The sequence below is a fragment of the Myotis myotis genome, unplaced genomic scaffold (genome assembly GCF_014108235.1).
Source record: "Myotis myotis isolate mMyoMyo1 unplaced genomic scaffold, mMyoMyo1.p scaffold_m19_p_14, whole genome shotgun sequence".
Classification (NCBI taxonomy): domain Eukaryota; kingdom Metazoa; phylum Chordata; class Mammalia; order Chiroptera; family Vespertilionidae; genus Myotis; species Myotis myotis.
In genome coordinates, this window is record NW_023416318.1 from 19261615 (window position 1) to 19279263 (window position 17649).

Sequence of the window (17649 nt, forward strand, 5' to 3'; positions counted from 1 at the left end):
TTCATAACTACCAAAAGTTGGAAGCACCCTGGCCAGTTTGGCTCAGTGGTTGGAGCGTTGGCCCACTGATTGAAGGGTCATGGGTTCAATTCCCAATCAAGGGCATGTAACTGGGTTGCGGGCTCCGTCCCCCCACCCATGCTGGAGCACATGCAGGAGGCAACCAATTGATGTGTCTCTCTTCACATTGATGTTTCTCTGTCTCTCACCCTCCCTTCCACTCTCTCTAGAGATCAATGAGGTACAGATTAACAAACAAAACAACAACAAACAAAAAAACTTGGAAACAACAAAGATGTCCTTCAATAGATGAATGGATAAACAAACTGTGGCATATGCATACAATGTAATACTACAAGTGAAAGAACCCAATCTAAAACGGCTATGCACATTCGAATATTTGTTGATGAAAAAACATTAAATTTGTGACAGGCCAACTTGCCTGAGTGCGTTATAATCTTAAAGTGAACAGTATATGTATCTTTGAAGATGCCCTACTGAATCTAGTATGTCACACAGACAGACTCACAGTAGATACTTAGGAAGTTCATTAACTCTAAAGGTTGGCCCTTATGGTGCTTGGCATACATATTTTAAAAATTTCTTTATTGATTAAGGTATTACATATATGTCCTTATCCCCCCATTATTGTCCTACTTGATGGGGTTGTTACAAAATGCTACCAGGCTAGTAGGAGACACAGACATGCACATAAATGGGTTTCTTTAAAATATAATAAGTACTGAAATGTAGCTATGACTTAAAAAATATTTATTATGCATCTACTAAGTGCGAGTCACTGTACTAGGCAATGAATATTCAAAGGTGAACAACATAGACCCAATTCTTACCCATATAGTGTGTATAGTATGATGGACAACATATACATTAAACCAATAGTCAAACAACGGAGTATATTCATGCCATGATATATGTATAAATAAAAAATTAAAATTATTTTAAAAATAAATAAATAAAATGGCTATGTATTGTAAAATTCCAAATATATGACTTTCTGAAAAAGGCAAAACTACGGGGACAATATGCCGAAACCGGTTTGGCTCAGTGGATAGAGCGTTAGCCTGCGGACTGAAAGGTCCCAGGTTCGATTCCGGTCAAGGGCATGTACCTTGGTTGCGGGCACATCCCCAGTAGGAGATGTGCAGGAGGCGGCTGATCGATGTTTCTCTCTCATCGATGTTTCTAACTCTCTATCTCTCTCCCTTCCTCTCTGTAAAAAATCAATAAAATATATATTTAAAAAAAAAACAAAAAACTGCGGGGACAATAGAAAGTTCAGTGGTTGGCAGAACTCAAGAAAAGAGAGAAATAAATGAATAGGTATAATACAGGAGATTTTTAGGGCAGTGAAACTATACTGTATGATGCGGTTATGGAATCATGTCATTATATATCTGTTAAAACCCATAGGTGCACAACACGAAGAGTGAACCTTAATGTAAACTATGAACTTTAAGTAATAATAACGTATCACTATCGGATGGAGAATCATATCTACAAAATGATATGGAATGACTTCCAACATTTATTGCTAAATGAAAAACAAAGTGAAACAGAGTACCAATAGTATTTTCTTACCCCTTTATGTAAAAGAGAAGAAATAAGGGAAAAAAATATATATATCCGCTCATTTGTGCAAAAAGAAACAGGAAAAATATACCCAGACTCAATAAACAGTGCTAGAATAACTGGATATTCACATGCAAAAATATGAAGTTGGACCGCTTCCTTATACCATACACAAAAATTTTAAAAGGATAACCATGGCAATAAAATAGACAAAGGACCAGAAGAGGCTAGGAAAGTTTTAAGGACTATCACAAAAGCCTACACCAGAGATTTCCAAACTTAATGGATTTACAAGACCTATAATGTGTCAGTAAGTTTTTCACAGGCCAAAAGACATACCTAACCATTTTGTTTACTAAGTAATCAGGTCCAAACAACTTAAGAAAGATGTATGTCCTAATAACTTAGCACCTGTGTTGGGCACTGCACAACTTCTCAAACCTTAAGATCAAATTGGACACTGCCTTCCTCTTTGTCTATTCCATATAGATTTTCACATAGTACTTGAATTTTGTCATAGCAACTACTAAAAACTCTGCTTTGTAAAAATATGGTATCATTGAAAGGAATGTAGCAATCCAATTTTGAAAATGAACTACCTCAAGCTAGAAGTTTGTGTGGTTTCTAACAGATTTTGCTGTGTTTCCCTCAAAATTTTTAAGCATCTCTTGGCACACCTATGAGTTCTCTGTAGTGCCTTCTAGACTCCAAAAGTGCAGTTTGGGAACTATGGGCCTTGGCAAAGGATGCCACAAAGGCAGTGGCAATAGGAAAAGTGGAGTAAGGAGGCATTCTTCAGAGAAAAAAAAGCAGTAGATCCAGAGATGCTGCCTGGAAGTATAACAGTACAAATACTTGAGAAGTGACCTACTCCCCAATAGTCCTTGCTTCAATGAAGACTAGAAACCAAACTTTTCTAAGCAAATGAATGAAGCTGTTAAAATACTTATATTAATTTGACAGCTTTATATATGACATAGATTAAATACACTGCTCTCACTTTAAAACACACACACACACACACACACACACACACACACACACAGTACAAAACAACCAAAGGAAGAAAATTCAATTCAAATTTTTGACTCAATAAACATGTCTGGAGTACCAACAGGAATTATCATACAGCATCTGCAAAAACTTTACTTCAGATACTTGAGAAAGAATCATAAATACGATACTTCTAAAACTTGGCTTGATGATTTTAAGCAATTAGGACACTTCTAAATGACAGATTTGCCAGCACCATTTTTGTAAGTCTGTGTGCAGACTTACAAAAATCAGCAATTTCTCATAGGCATGGAAATTTCTCTGTATTTGCAAAGGGCCCTAGTGATTCTGAAATCAGCCAGTTTGAGAGGAATAGCTAAACAACATTACCAATAAAATATTCTGCAATGATGGAACTGTTCCACATTTGCACTGTCCAATAGGGTAGTCCCTAGCTACATGTGGCTAGTGAGCACTTGATAAGTGCTAATGTGCCTGAGGAACTGAATTTTTAATTTAATTTAAATAAAATTAATTTAAATTTAGATGTAAATTGCTGGATGTGATAAGTTGCTTCGGTACTGAACAACACAGAATTTGATGATTTATATTAAGTATTCATTCTTCTAAATAAGTTGATTTAAATTAGATAATCAGAAAATTAGGTCCCTGGGCCATATTCTCTCATAAAGGGTCTTTATAAAGATTATATATTATAGTGACATAAACATTATCCGATTTAACAATCTGAGTCTTTTGTAGGTGAAGACTCTATCTCAAATGCCATTCATATTTTTTTCATAATAAAAATCCTCTGAATTAAGTTCTAAGAAAAGTCCCTGCAAATTAATTAGCCAAAAAGAATATTATGTGAGCCAATGTGCTTTCCTTTTTTGCCTTAGCTGCCAGTAACCAAGTCCAGTGTCCAATGGTAACTCCTCCGAAGTGCCTGGTAATGTACTTTTTACTCCTCTAAGCCTATCTCTGTTCTATTTATATCCCTAAATTAGTCAACATAGTGTTATTTTAAATTCTAAAGCTGACAAACTCTTTTGGACATAGGCAAAGTATCAACTTTTAAAGTGATAACTTCCTTGCATTAAAGTCAATCTTTTTTGTTGTTTTTGAGGTATTAAAGTCATATTTAAGTGTTTTGTTATTTTAAAAGTATTTTAGGAGAAACCAAGATGGCGGCATAGGTAAACACCGAAAATTGCTGCCTCACACAACCAATTCAAAAATACAACTAAAAGACAAAACGGACATCACCCAAAACCATAGGAAGGCTGGCTGAGTGGAAATTCTACAACTAGAAGGAAAGAGAAAAGCACACTGAGACTCAGAGGAGGTGTGAAAGTAAAGTGCAGAGGTACGGAGGCATTAGGAAAGGGCTGGCAACTGAGGATGCGGTTGTCTTTTTCAATCGGGAGGGAGACACAAGCACCTGACTGCTCTGAACTCCAGTCCCAGGCGAGTCTCTGGGGATGCAGACTCATAAGGGGAGAAACTGGACTGTCTGGCAGGGGGCGGAACTCGAGGGCGGCTTTCTCTCAAAGGTGCTTGCAGCGATTACCAGGACACTGAGACCTGGGGCCTCTTAGGGTAGGACTGAGGAGCAGCCATTGCTGTTTGCTCCACCCTGTTGATTCCCTGAGACCCCACCCCACCCAAGCTGTGTGCAGAGGCTTTTGCATATGAATGCCCTGGCCCTTTGCAATCTGAAAATTATCTAACAAACTGCAGCTGGGTCAGAGAGACCCAGAACTTCCAAAAGAAGGCCCAAGGCCACACAGCAGCTTGCATTGCTTCACAGCTGTGCCTCATTGGGGCACCTCCAAACCCCAAACAAGAGGAATCTGCAGATCTCTCCATAGCTCCTGCTGGGTAGCCTCAGGCAGAGGCTAAATTAGCACCTCCTTAGAGATCCAAGAGCCAGTGTACCCAGTGGTCAGAGTGGGACCATCCAGATTACAACTCCTCAGATCCATAAGGGACACACTCAGGGGGCAGACTCAGTGAGCACCAAAGCCCCACTGAAGCAAGTCTTGCCCCTAAGGGTGTCTCCAGCACAGAAGTTCTCCCACCATAGACACAGCTGATTCTCACAGCCAATTGGCCTGGAGGTCAATTCCTCCCAGTGATACCTACAACAATCAAGGCTTAACTACAACAACACTGTGCACAAAGCCCACAAAGGGGTGCACCAAGAGTGTCCACCTCAGGTAATTGGGGAGGCTGAGCCATTGGGCCCTAAAGGACACCTAGCACAGAAAGCCACTCTACCAACACAAGGAAGCATAAAAAATGTGGAGACAAAGAAACAGGTCACAAATGACAGAAATGGAGGAAAGCAAACTACTGGATATAATGACAGAAATGGAGGAAAGCAAACTACTGGATATAAAGTTCAAAACCACACTTTTAAGGTTTTTCAAGAACTTTCTAGAAACTGCCAATAAATTTAGTGAGATCCTCAAGAAATCTAGTGAGACCGCCGATAAATTTAGTGAGACCCTCGAGGTTATGAAAAAGGACCAACTAGAAATTAAGCATACACTGACTGAAATAAAGGATATTATGCAGAGTTCCAACAGCAGACTAGAGGATCGCAAGAATCAAGTCAAAGATTTGAAATCTGAAGAAGCAAAAAACACCCAACCGGAAAAGCAAAAAGAAAAAAGAATCCAAAAATATGACGATAGAGTAAGGAGCGTCTGGGACAACTTCAAGCGTACCAACATCCGAATTATAGGGGTGCCAGAAGAAGAGAGAGGGCAAGATATTGGAAACCTATTTGAAGAAATAATGACAGAAAACTTCCCCCACCTGGTGAAAGAAATAGACTTACAAGTCCAGGAAGCACAGAGAACCCCAAACAAAAGGAATCCAAAGAGGACCACACAAAGACACATCATAATTAAAATGCCAAGAGCAAAAGACAAAGAGAGAATCTTAAAAGCAGCAAGCGAAGACAGTCAGTTACCTACAAGGGAGTACCCATATGACTGTCAGCTGATTTCTCAACAGAAACTATGCAGGCCAGAAGGGAGTGGCAAGAAATATTCAAAGTGATGAATAGCAAGAACCTATAACCAAGATTACTTTACCCAGCAAAGCTATCATTCAGAATAGAAGGTCAGATAAAGAGCTTCACAGATAAGAAAAAGCTAAAGGAGTTCATCACCACCAAACCAGTATTATATGAAATGCTGAAAGGTATCCTTTAAGAAGAGGAAGAAGAAGAAAAAGTTAAAGATACAAATTATGAACAACAAATACACATCTATCAACAAGTGAATCTAAAAATCAAGTGAATAAATAATCAAATGAACAGAATAAACTGGTGAATATAATATAATCAGGGGCATAGAAAGGGAGTGGACTGACTATTCTCGGGGGGGAAAGGGGTGTGGGGGTGCAGGAAGAGATTGGACAAAAATGGTACACCTATGGATGAGGACGGGGGGTGGGGGTAAGGGCAGAGGGTGGGGTGGGAACAGAGTGGAGGGAAGCTATGGGGGGGGAGAAGAGGAACAACTGTAATAATCTGAACAATAAAGATTTAATAACAATTTTTAAAAAATTGAAATCAATGGGGAAAAAAGTATTTTAAAAATAAAAACACTGGGATTAATAACACCTGGAAAAAATGTTAACAGATCAGATTTACCAAAGAAAATCTTACCATAGAAAGTTTATTAGCAAGGCTGTCTAAAAATATCACTATTACGGTGAAAAATAAGACAAATATATATTGACATTGACAGCCTATAATAATTTTCCTGCATCCATTTCACAAACTCAGTCCCACTCCTTTTAAAAAAATATGCAACCCTAGCCAGTTTGGCTCAGTGGATAGAGTGTTGGCCTGCGGACTGAAGGGTCCTGGGTTCAATTCCGGACAAGGGCACATGCAAAAAATATATATATATGCAAAAGCCCTGATGCAGGATATGAACATCCCTATTGAGCATTCAGTTCAAAATGCTTGTACAATTTTTTCTTCAGCACAGTGGACTATTTTTATGTCATGCAGTGAACTACTTTAGTGACTCTTTTGTTGAAATTTTCCACAAAATTAGAACAAACACATTTGATGCATCAATAGCACATTTTAACTTCTCTGAGCAATAAAGTCAATCAACTGCAAAACTAATGTGAAACTAAACTAAACCTTAAGAGTAGAACTTATTCACATAACCCCTTAAAATTTCATTTTAAAAATCAACTTTTAAAATACATAAACCAAGCCAAACCAGCATGGTTCAGAGGTTGAGTGTTGACCTGTGAACCAGGAGGTCACAGTTTGATTCACGGTTAGGGCATATGCCCGCATGGCTGCAGGCTCGATGCCCAGTGTGGGATGTGCAGGAAGCAGCCAGTCAATGATTCTCTCTCATCATTGATGTTTCTCCCTCTCCCTCTCCTTTGCTCTCTGAAATCAATAAAAACACATTTTAAAAAATACATAAACCAAGACCTGATACCAAAATAAACTAAGGGAGTTACACACTACCAAAAGATACAATTTACTCCATGGGTTCATTTAATAAAAAATCATGACAGGGAAAAAAAATTTTAAAGAAAAACTGTCATAAAAAATATATCCAAAAAATTACGTTCATCATAGTGTACATGTGCACACATGCATGCACACACACACGCACACACACACACAAATGTTGGCAAATTAACTCTACTTGATGGTACATTGTTGTAAATTCTTTGTTGAGGACCTAGGATCCTATACAAGGACACAGGTCTACAGGAGTTACCTTAACAAGTATCAAGTGCCACTGCCACTTTAGTACAAGTTTGCTTTGGTAGTGTGGAGTCAGCCTATCCCTATACTTTGGGAATATTTTCAGGTTTTAATGCATAGATAAATTGTATTTTTTTTTTCCCATCAATTCAATGCCAAACAAAATCCTTTGTGCCAGACAGGGTCCATGGATCCAAAATCAAATTCCAAAGACAAAATATTGAGTTCTCAATTCTACACACTCTCAATACTAAACACCTTTTTTTTTTTTTAATGAATACCACAAGTTCCTTAATCAGACCACTCTTTCAACATGTAATAGCCCAAACTAAATTGCCATGACAATCCACTATGATCTTTTATCTTTTCATCTCAATTTCTCATTCCTACTCAGGTCACCTTTCACTCTCTCCTGATAGTCACTACTATGGTGATCTACACCTTACCCAGACTGTTTATCCTTGATATTTCCAATCAATCCGGTCCACATCCCTACTACCCTAGTCAGGGAGCAGCACTGACAACTTCAATGTTCTATTTCTGACCCTATTGGAAGGGGGGAGGGGACGCTTGTGGAGTGCTTTTTATAAAGTCTACAGTAGTGTACAGTAATGCCCTATGCCTTCACACTCTCACCACTCACTCACTGAGTAATCCAGAGCTATTTCTAGTCCTGCATGTTCCATTCATAATATGTACCCTATATAGATGAAGCATTTATCTTTTATACTGTATCTCTACTGTGTCTTTTCTATGTTTAGATACATTTAGGTGCACAAATACTTACCACTGTGTTACAACTGCCTAGTATTCAGTATAGAAACATGCTGTACAGGTTTGCAGCCTAAGAGCAATACCATGTAACCTTGGTGTATATTGGAGGCTATAACAACTAGGTTTGTTTAAGTGCACTCTATAATGTTCACACAACAACTTTGCCTGATGATGCATTTCTCAGAAGGTGTCCCCATAGTTAAGTGACACATGACTGTACTAAGTGACTACAGCCTCTTCTCTCCCCTGAGCTCAAGACTCTTATAATTAACTGCTCAATTAAGACGTCCATCCGGATGTCCCAAATTTTAAGAAAAGCAAAGCCAATTTTTGATTTCTCTTTCATGCCACACCTTGTTCTTCCCAAGTGTTCCCCATCCCTGTTATTATTATATTCTCCTGGTTGCTCAGGCCAAAAAACTATAATCATTACTGATTTCTCTCTCACTTTATATCATATCTAATCCATTATTAAATTCTGTCAACTATACATTCAAAAGCATTTATTTCCAGTAACACAGGTATATACATTTGTCAAAACTTTGCCCTGGCCTGTGTGGCAGAATTGGTTGGAGCATTGTCCCCTGTACCGTAAGGTCACAGGTGCGATTCCCAGTCAGGTCACATGCCTAGGTTTCTAGTTTGATCCCTAGTGTGAATGAGTGCAGAGGCAACTGATCGATGTATTTCCCTCACATCAATGTTTCTCTCTCTCTCTCCTCCCTTCCCCCTCTCTCTCCTTTTCTTAAAATGTATTTCAAAAGTAGGTTTTTCACATCAAGGCTGATGTACCTCTGTCTCACTACTAGAGAGCCAACAGAGAAATGCTTGCTGAATCCACCCAGGTTCAGAAGTGGATCTGAATTACTTACTAATGTAATTTGGACTTCATAAACTGAAGTTAATACTTAGAGTGCATGTAGCATCCTGATGTCCAATTGGAATGTTAAATTGGGTTCAGTTACAGAAAGCTTGGGACATCTGATTAAGGAGTTTATATTTACTCAACAGGCCAGCATTACAAACTTAAGCACTGGACAGAGCTATTTTTTTTTACTTTTCAAATCCTGAGGTCACAAGGTTTGCAGAGAGGTGTGGAATAATGAAAAAATACAAGGTATTACTTTGAAGGATATATATACACCTTTTTATACCTCTAGAATTTTGAACCATGAGATTATATTACCTATTTTTAAAATAAATTATAATTAAAACTATTTAAAAACAAGAAATTCTTATGTGACAGAAAAATCAGAAACAAATATATTTATGCCTTTTTAAGAAAAACTTATACTTTTTGAATGCCATAACTAAGAATTAGATAGAAAAAATATAAGAACATAAAATACATTATATGTTTAGGTGATATAGACATATACACAGAAAACTAAAATACATGCTCATACATAATGGTTCTTTACCAAAAATTAGGGAGGCTCTACTGGAATTGGGTTCTACAACCTAAATTACCATAACTACAACATGCCAATTTTCAACTAGTTTCCTTCAGTACCTGAACAGCCATTGAGTGCTCATATGTGAAGACTTCTCTCAGAAGTCTAAAAGCCTGCCAGTGATAAAAGAATAGAATAAGAAATAAACTACGATAAAAGAGAGCACAGTCTCTTTCTCTCAAACTCATCTCCAGTGGCCAGTCTCACCACTTGCCAACAGCTACATCAGTTAAGAAAGATTAATAATTAAATGACTTGGGGACAACCATAAGAGTAGGCGATATAAACTTTTATCTCCAAATTTGCCAGAGCTCTACCTGGCAATCAAGGAGTGATGAGGAACAGGATCTCGCAATACAGGGTCATTCTGGCTTTTGTTCCTGACTTAAATTCTAGAACACTACACCATGAAAGAATCAGGAAGTGGACGCTGTTGAGCTAAGGGAAATCATGCTGCATCAATCAGGGCAAAGGCAAAATATGATAAATAGCAACAAAAAGAAAGCAGAAATCCCAAACTCTCTAATCTATAGAATCCATCTTTTGATCAAGGACAAAGTGCTGTGAGTTTACTCATGACCTAGTCCTAGATCAAAAGGTGGCCTCCTTAAACCTTACCTTCATCCTGTTACCTGCCATGTCTAGACTCAAACCCTATGGCTATGACAAGAGAACACTGGGAAAAGTTGTTCTCCATAATCATAGAAATAACACATTCTCTCTAGGAAAATATACCCTGATTCCCATTACTATGCCTTTTCTAAATCCTTTGAGTCATCTTCATTTTTTTGAGTTTCAAATTCATGTAGAAGTCAGTGTATTTTAAATATACTTTATCCTAAAGTCTTGAATGGGCACTTGGTAAGATTTAAAACATGACATTAAAATGCTACTTCTTGCCCGGCCAGTGTAGCTCAGTGGTTGAGCATCTACCCAGGAACCAGGAGGTCATGGTTCCATTCCTGGTCATGGCATATGCCCAGGTTTCAAGCTCATTCCCCAGTGTGGGGCATGCAGGAGGCAGCCAATCAATGATTCTCCCTCATCACTGACGTTTCTATCTCTCTCTCCCTCTCCTTTCCTCTCTGAAATCAATAAAAATATATTTTTTTAAATCCTATATAATAAAACCCTAACATGCAAATCGACCGAACAGCAGAACAACCGGTCACTATGACGCACACTGACCACTGGGGGGGTGGGGCCGGCCAGCGGGCAGCGCCAGGCCGCCAGCCAAAGCGGATGCCAGTGGGTCCCTCTCCCGTCCCCCCCGATCACCCCACCCGCCAGTCGCCCCACAGATGGCCCTGATCACCAACCAGGCCTAGGGACCCTACCCTATATATTGGGAACAGTCTCTTAGATTTAAAAGTTAAAACCTGGCAAGGCTACTCTAACACTGAAAAAGCAGGATGATGCAGCAATGACATGCATGGACTCTGCCTTGCACATTTTGTGGTCAGCCCTGATTCTGACACTTATAACTGTGACAAAGCCAATTACTTCACTTCTCTCTGCTTCAGTTTTTTCACCCATAAGATGGGGAAAATGGTACTAATGCCTCAGAAGGATCATGTTATGTACCACTTTTTATAATCAGGGCAAAAAATGTTGCTGCCCATACAACAGCAAGATGCCTTTCACCTGTATGAAAAGTATGGTCACTCATACATGCAGCATCCCGGATTGCGAGAAGGATGTCCAACTGCCAGTTTAGGCCTGTAAACTGGCAACTGGACATCCCCCAAGGGGTCCCAGATTGTGAGAGGGACCCTCCCCCTCCACCCCCCGGCCCCCGTGCATGAATTTCATTTACCTGGCATCTAGTCTAGTAAATAAATAAAAGACAATGGTACCTACATACACAGGTTACCTCCAAAGGTACAACCCTAATAAAATGATAACTGATCTTTCTTTTTATAGTTTACTAGAGGCCCGGTGCACAAAAATTTGTGCACTCAGGGGGGTCCCTCAGCCTGGCCTGTGCCCTCTCGCAGTCTAGGACCCCTCGGGGGATGACCACCTGCTGGCTTAGGCCCACTCCCCAGGGGACTGGGCCTAAGCTGGCAGTCAGACATCCCTCTGGCAGCCTGGGAGCCCTCAGAGGAATGTCCACTTGCCAGCGGGGAGCAGGCCTAAGTGCAGTCGGACATCCTTAGTGCTGCTGAGGAGGCGGGAGAGGCTCCCACCACCACCACTGTGCTGGCAGCCATCAGCCTGGCTTGTGGCTGAGCAGAGCTCCCCCTGTGGGAGTGCACTGACCACCAGGGGGGCAGCTCCTGCATTGAGCGTCTGCCCCCTGGTGGTCAGTGTGTGTCATAGTCACCAATCATTCCCAGTCGTTCTGCTGTTAGGGTCAATTTGCATATTACCCTTTTATTATATAGGATAGAGGCCTGGTGCATGAGTGGGGGCCAGCTGGTTTGCCCTGAATGGTGTCCCAGATCAGGGTGGGGGTCCCCCCTGGGGTGCCTGGCAAGCCTGGGTGAGGGGGTGAGGGCCGTTTTCAGGCTGGCCACACCCCCATCAGGGAGGGGGGGTCCTGCTGGGGTGCCTGGCCAGCCTGGGTGAGGGGCTGAGGGCCGCGTTCAGGCTGGCCAAACCCCCTTCAGTGTGGGGATTCCTGCTGGGGTGCCTGGCCAGTCTGGGTGAGGGTCTGATGGCTGTTTGCAGGTTGGCCAAGCCCCCCAGCAGGGACCCTCACCCCATGAGGGTGTGGCCAGCCTGTGCGAGGGGCTGATGGCTGTTTGCATGCTGGCCACAGCCCCCAGCCACCCAAGCTCCCAGTGGAGGCTGGCTGGAAGCAAGTATCTGGGATTTATTTATCTTCTATAATTGAAACTTTGTTGTCTTGAGCAGAGCTGGTGGGAAGCTTGGCTTCCTCCATCACTGGGGCAACCAAGACTCCTGCTTGCTCCAGCTCCATGGCTGCCGGCCGCCATCTTGGTTGGGTTAATTTGCATATAGTTGCTCTGATTGGCTGGTGGGTGTGGTTTGGGGCATAGCAAAGGTACGGTCAATTAGCATCTTTGTCTTTTATTAGTGTAGACTAGAGGCCTGATGCGTGAAATTCGTGCAAGGGGCTCGGCCCTCACAGCCGCAGTGACTTGCCTCAGCCCTCACAGCCCCGGCTTCATCCGTAAAGTTGTCCGGAAGGACATGCGGAAGGTTGTTCGGCTGTCCAGCCTAATTAGCATATTACGCTTTTATTATTATAGATTCCTTCTTCTCTAATTTATACCAGATGTATTTTCCTATCCTCTCAATACTTGCAATTTATCTTCAATGCCATTACTGATCTCCTTTTATTCAATTGGCATCTCTAAATTTCTTTCTTTACCTTTTATTCTTCCATACCCCCAAAATAATACCTAAATGTAAAAGTTGCTAATAAAAAATTGTCTTACTATTCACCCAAGTCTATTTTTTTCTTATTTCCTTTAAATAGTTTCTAACTCAATAACACACACATCCAATAATTTAAGATTTATTGCAAAGATCAAAATGAGGAATGGTAAAAATAAAGGAAGAAAAAATTATAGGCTAAAAGTGTAGAAATTGGTCCCAATTTGTATCTATCACAGAACCCTATGAAAGTAAGGCAAAAGGAATACTAACTAAAAGTCATTACAAAAAATTGTTACATATTGAAAAGATTTTAAAGCTCTATTTAGGGATCCACTTATAAAATTCCAGTACATCAAACAAATGTTTTTCTTTGAGCCTGTCACCTTGTTAGTTTTAAACTATATTGTTAAATGAGGGGGTAGAGAAGCAAAATATTTAGAACTAATGCCTGAATATTCTAGAACATCCAAACGTTTTTAGTGTTAAGGCCAGATCCTATAATAAAGATCCTATCAATAAGAAATACTTGTAATGAGGATCTTCTTCATGTATTCCTTAGCTTGGTTAGTAGTACACCCAGTCTTCCAAGCCAGGAACTTGGGTGTCAACTTAGACTTTTCCCTCTCCCTCATCCCAATTCTTTCCAGACCTCTGACTGATTTGACCACTTATGTGTCCTAAGTGTTCATCTAGTCTATTCTCTCCATTCCCTCTGCCACTGCCTTAGTCTAACCCTTTTCCCTCATCTTATCAATTGCAACAGCTACCCCTAACATTACTGCCTCCATTTACTATGATCCTTACTCCATGCTCTCATCAAATGATTTTCCAAAATGCCAACCTACTGTCTCTTCCACTCAAAACCGTTCACTATGTCCCTATGTAGTGAAAGGCTTTGAGTGGAAGAGACGGTAGGTTTTTTGAGGATTTGAATCCTTCCTGCCTCTCAATCATCATATCCCATTGCACCACCCCCATCCTGCACTTTAAGCTTCATTATCAAAATCCACTGCTTGCATTTCCAGCACACCCAAGCTATTTAATGCCCCATGCTTTTGCATAAACTGCTGCTTCAGTCTAGAATATCTTTCATTTCTTCCCCCCTTGGCTTCCTGGCCAACTACTATGAATCTTTCAAAACCCATCTTAGATTCCAGGGAGGCATCCCAAGACCCTACCCCCTCTCTATCCTTAAGAGTTAAATATTTCCTTCTCTGCCAACTTTGTAAGTAATAATGGCATTTGTTGGGCATTTACTATGTGCCTGACTCTGTTAGAAGCATTTTCATGTATTAACTCGTTTAATCTTCACAATAACCCTTCCTATGAAGTGGTGCCATTATTACCTTTGTGGATATGTAAACTAAACCACAGACAATTAAATAAGCTGTCCCCAAGGATGCCCAGCCGTTAAGTGATGGACACAGATTAAAATCCTGACAGCATACATATTTATATTATTGCACTGATCACAGTGAATTTATTTACATGACCATCTTTACCCTGAACTATGAGCTCCTTATAGGGATTGTCATATTCAACTCTAAAGCCACACTCCCTAGTATAAAGTGGGTAATCAGTACATGCATTTCTTGAGTTGCATATAAAATAACATTCCTAACAAGTTCAAGAGAAAATCACTCAGAAACTAGTTTCCAAATAAAAATTCAAATATGCTGTACGAGTTCTAGAATAGAGCAAGCCATTTTTCCAACTAAGAAAAAGAATGTCAAATAGAGAGATTAATACAGACATGAGATTATAGTTCTTGTGGACAGTAAAATGGATTTATTTTTGCAGTAATACTGCTTAATTACTGCAATAAATCAAAACCCAAAGGACCCTTTGCTTAACATTAACTTTTTCCTCTCACTAAATAAGAATTCTTCTTACTGATTATTCAGGGCAGTGAAAAGAAAGCCCTAAATTTACTTTGCTCAAGTGGAAAGAAGCAAATCATAGACCAGCATTACTAATTGCTTCCTTAAGTCTGGCCAAGAACTGTATCCCATTAGGCAAATAAAATAAAACACAGTTGCCTGACTAAGCATATAGCAAAAGAATTTCTAAAGTTATGTAGACTGGCATTCCATTATTCAAATAATGAAAAATTCTTTATCTTAAGCAAAGAAAAATGAAAAATCAAGAAAAAAGAACATTACCACCATACCACAAGAATATAGAATTTTTAGCTTAAAACATATGCTTATGTTTATAATATTCTAATAGCTATTCTGTTCCCTTAAATTATAAAAATCAAAGTTATTCTAACACTAACGATGAAAGACTTCAAGACCAAATCTACTGTATTTAGTGTGCTCTCACAGTTACAGTCCTCTGAGCCATGCTGAAGTGCAATAATTAAAACCCAAAGGGACAATACCAGCAGCAACAACGCACACATTACAAACTTGTTAAACTCGCAGCAGTTCTCAACCTGTGTGGGTGGCGACCCCTCTGGGGATCGAACGACCCTTTCACAGGGGTCGCCTAAATACATCCTGCATATCAGACATTTACATTACAATTCATAACAGTAGCAAAATTACAGTTATGAAGTAGCAACGAAAATAATTTTATGGTTGGGGATCACCACAACATGAGGAACTGTATGTATTAAAGGGTCACGCCATTAGGAAGGTTGAGAACCACTGTACAGTAATCTGTCCCCTGCCCTGCTTCTACACACTTGTACACTACAGAAAGGTAAATCTGCTGTCAGAAGAAGCAGAGTTTAGGCCACAGTGAGTTTAGGCCACAGCAGAGCAAACTCTACCCCCAGGCATGTCTTACCATTTCTTGGTGCACTCAACCATCAGCTCCTGGTAGGAGGCCACAAACTGGAACTTAGAGGCATGTTTTCCTACGCGCTGCAGTCTCTTCCAAACTGAAGCCATGATGATCCGTCAACACACTGGAGCAGTTCTGGGTTAGCAACACAGCAGCTTTAAACAACGCAGAGGGTCCAAAGCAAAGAAGTTTTGCATGTATGTCTGTACTTTTAAAAACTCATCTACAACTTGAAATGATGTTTGGGGTCCATAAGTCTTCTCCCTGTTTCATAGGGTATATCCCATCTTAGATGAATGGCCCGGCCAAGAACAGTGTGGTGTACATGACAGGATGAGTGAGTGGAGCTTCCCTCATGGAGACATCACCATCCCATCTCAGGGGCTATATGACGTGTATTCCGAGAACTGAAAAAGCAAAATAAAGAGGGGAAAAAATATATATATATGAGGAGAGACACATGACAAGTGACTAACCACCCTCGCTGGATAACACTGCAACAGACATCCCCAGTTCTCCACGCGTTTTCCAAACAATGAAACAAAACACCAACCTCAAAGGCCAGTAAGTAACATCAAGGATACAAGACACCGAGGGGGAAAATGACAATTCACACCGAAGACGTGGAGCGGTCCAGCTGGTAGTCGGCACGCACAACAATCCAGAGCCGCACGTCAGGGCCCTCCCGCCGCCCCCCCCCCCCCCCGCCCTCCGGCATCACAGAAGGGCGAGCAGAGCGGGAAAAGTGTAGGGATGCCGTTCAGTGTCCATGGCCAGTCAAAGGGGGGAGTGGAATATTTTAAAATAAACTTTGCTTTTCACCCGGTCATTAACAGCCTCGAGTCCTAGCAAGTGCGCTTGGAATACATTACGGGGCGGGGAGGAATGCTGCTGTCGAGTCGGAGGGGGACACGGATGGGGAAGGAGGAGCGGAGGGAAATCTCCAGGCGGAGGGAGGGCACCGTCCTGGCTCCAGGCCCCTCGGGCTCTCCTTCACCTCCGCTGCCAACCGCAGAGAAACGGCAACTCCCGCCGGGGCGAGAAGCGATGCCCAGCGGGGCGAGGGCACCGAGCGGGGTCCAGGGCGCGGCGCCTCCCTCCCCCATCCTCAGGGACTGTCCGCCGGAGCCTCCTCCGCTCACGCACGGAGCCCAGACCCCGGCCCCCCCCCACCCCCGGCGGAGGCCGGCGGCGGCTCGCCCGCGGCCCCTGTCACCCCGGCGATGCCACCAGACCCCAGCCCTGTCCCCTCGCCCCGGCCCCCGCCGCACGTCCCCTCCCGGCCCCTCCTCACACCTCTCATCCCGCTGTCGGGCTGAGTCTAGCCCCGTACCCGCCTCAGCGCCGCTCCTCCGTCGCCGCCACAGCAGCAGCCGCCGCCACCGCCACCGAGTCCTCCATCCCCGCCGGAGCCACATGGAACAGCCGAGCCAGCCGTGGCGCTCGAGGGAGCCCGGGTCTGCGGCCCCTCGGGCGGACGGCGCGCCTCACGCCCGCCCCCTCCCGGACGGAGTCGCCCCGCGGCCGTCCCCCACCCGACAAAACCCTGCCGGAGCCGCCGCTCAGCGCCCAGCACCCCCTCCCCCGCCTTCCTCCGCCGCCGCCACCATCATTACCTCCCCCGCCGCACCTCTCACACTAACCCTACCCACAGCGGCTCAACCGCCGTCCGCTCCGCCGCCGTTGGCCAGCCCCGCGCAGGCCCCGCCCACCTCAGCGGCGAGCCTTTGAGCGGCGGGGCCTCCTCATTGGCCGATCCGGGTGCCCATCACAGGGGCTCCACTCCCAAGCTCTGGAGGTGTTTTCCCCCCCGCCGGAACGCCGCACACCAATCTACCCTTCTTATTTAAAAAAAAAAAAAAAAGAAAAAAAAATTGGAACTTACTAAGGACGATCCCGCCCATTCCTCCGATTGGCTTGGAGCGGGAAGCGATAGGC

The 17649-nt window shown here is 42.4% G+C and overlaps 1 protein-coding gene across 9 annotated transcripts in view; it reads right to left on the minus strand.

Annotated features, from left to right (window-relative positions):
- The window catches only part of EHBP1 (EH domain binding protein 1), a 324049-nt gene extending 306800 nt beyond the window's left edge, over positions 1-17249 (minus strand). For 5 of the 9 annotated variants that reach the window (XM_036334396.1, XM_036334399.1, XM_036334401.1 and 2 more), the window contains exon 1: positions 15715-15818. In XM_036334396.1, coding sequence (XP_036190289.1) covers positions 15715-15818 — 104 coding nt within the window. Of the gene's footprint in view, positions 1-15714; positions 16119-17007 lie in introns of those variants that run through there. The other 4 variants (XM_036334397.1, XM_036334394.1, XM_036334392.1 and 1 more) reach the window with 3 other exon arrangements.
- Positions 17250-17649: the final 400 nt, after the last annotated feature.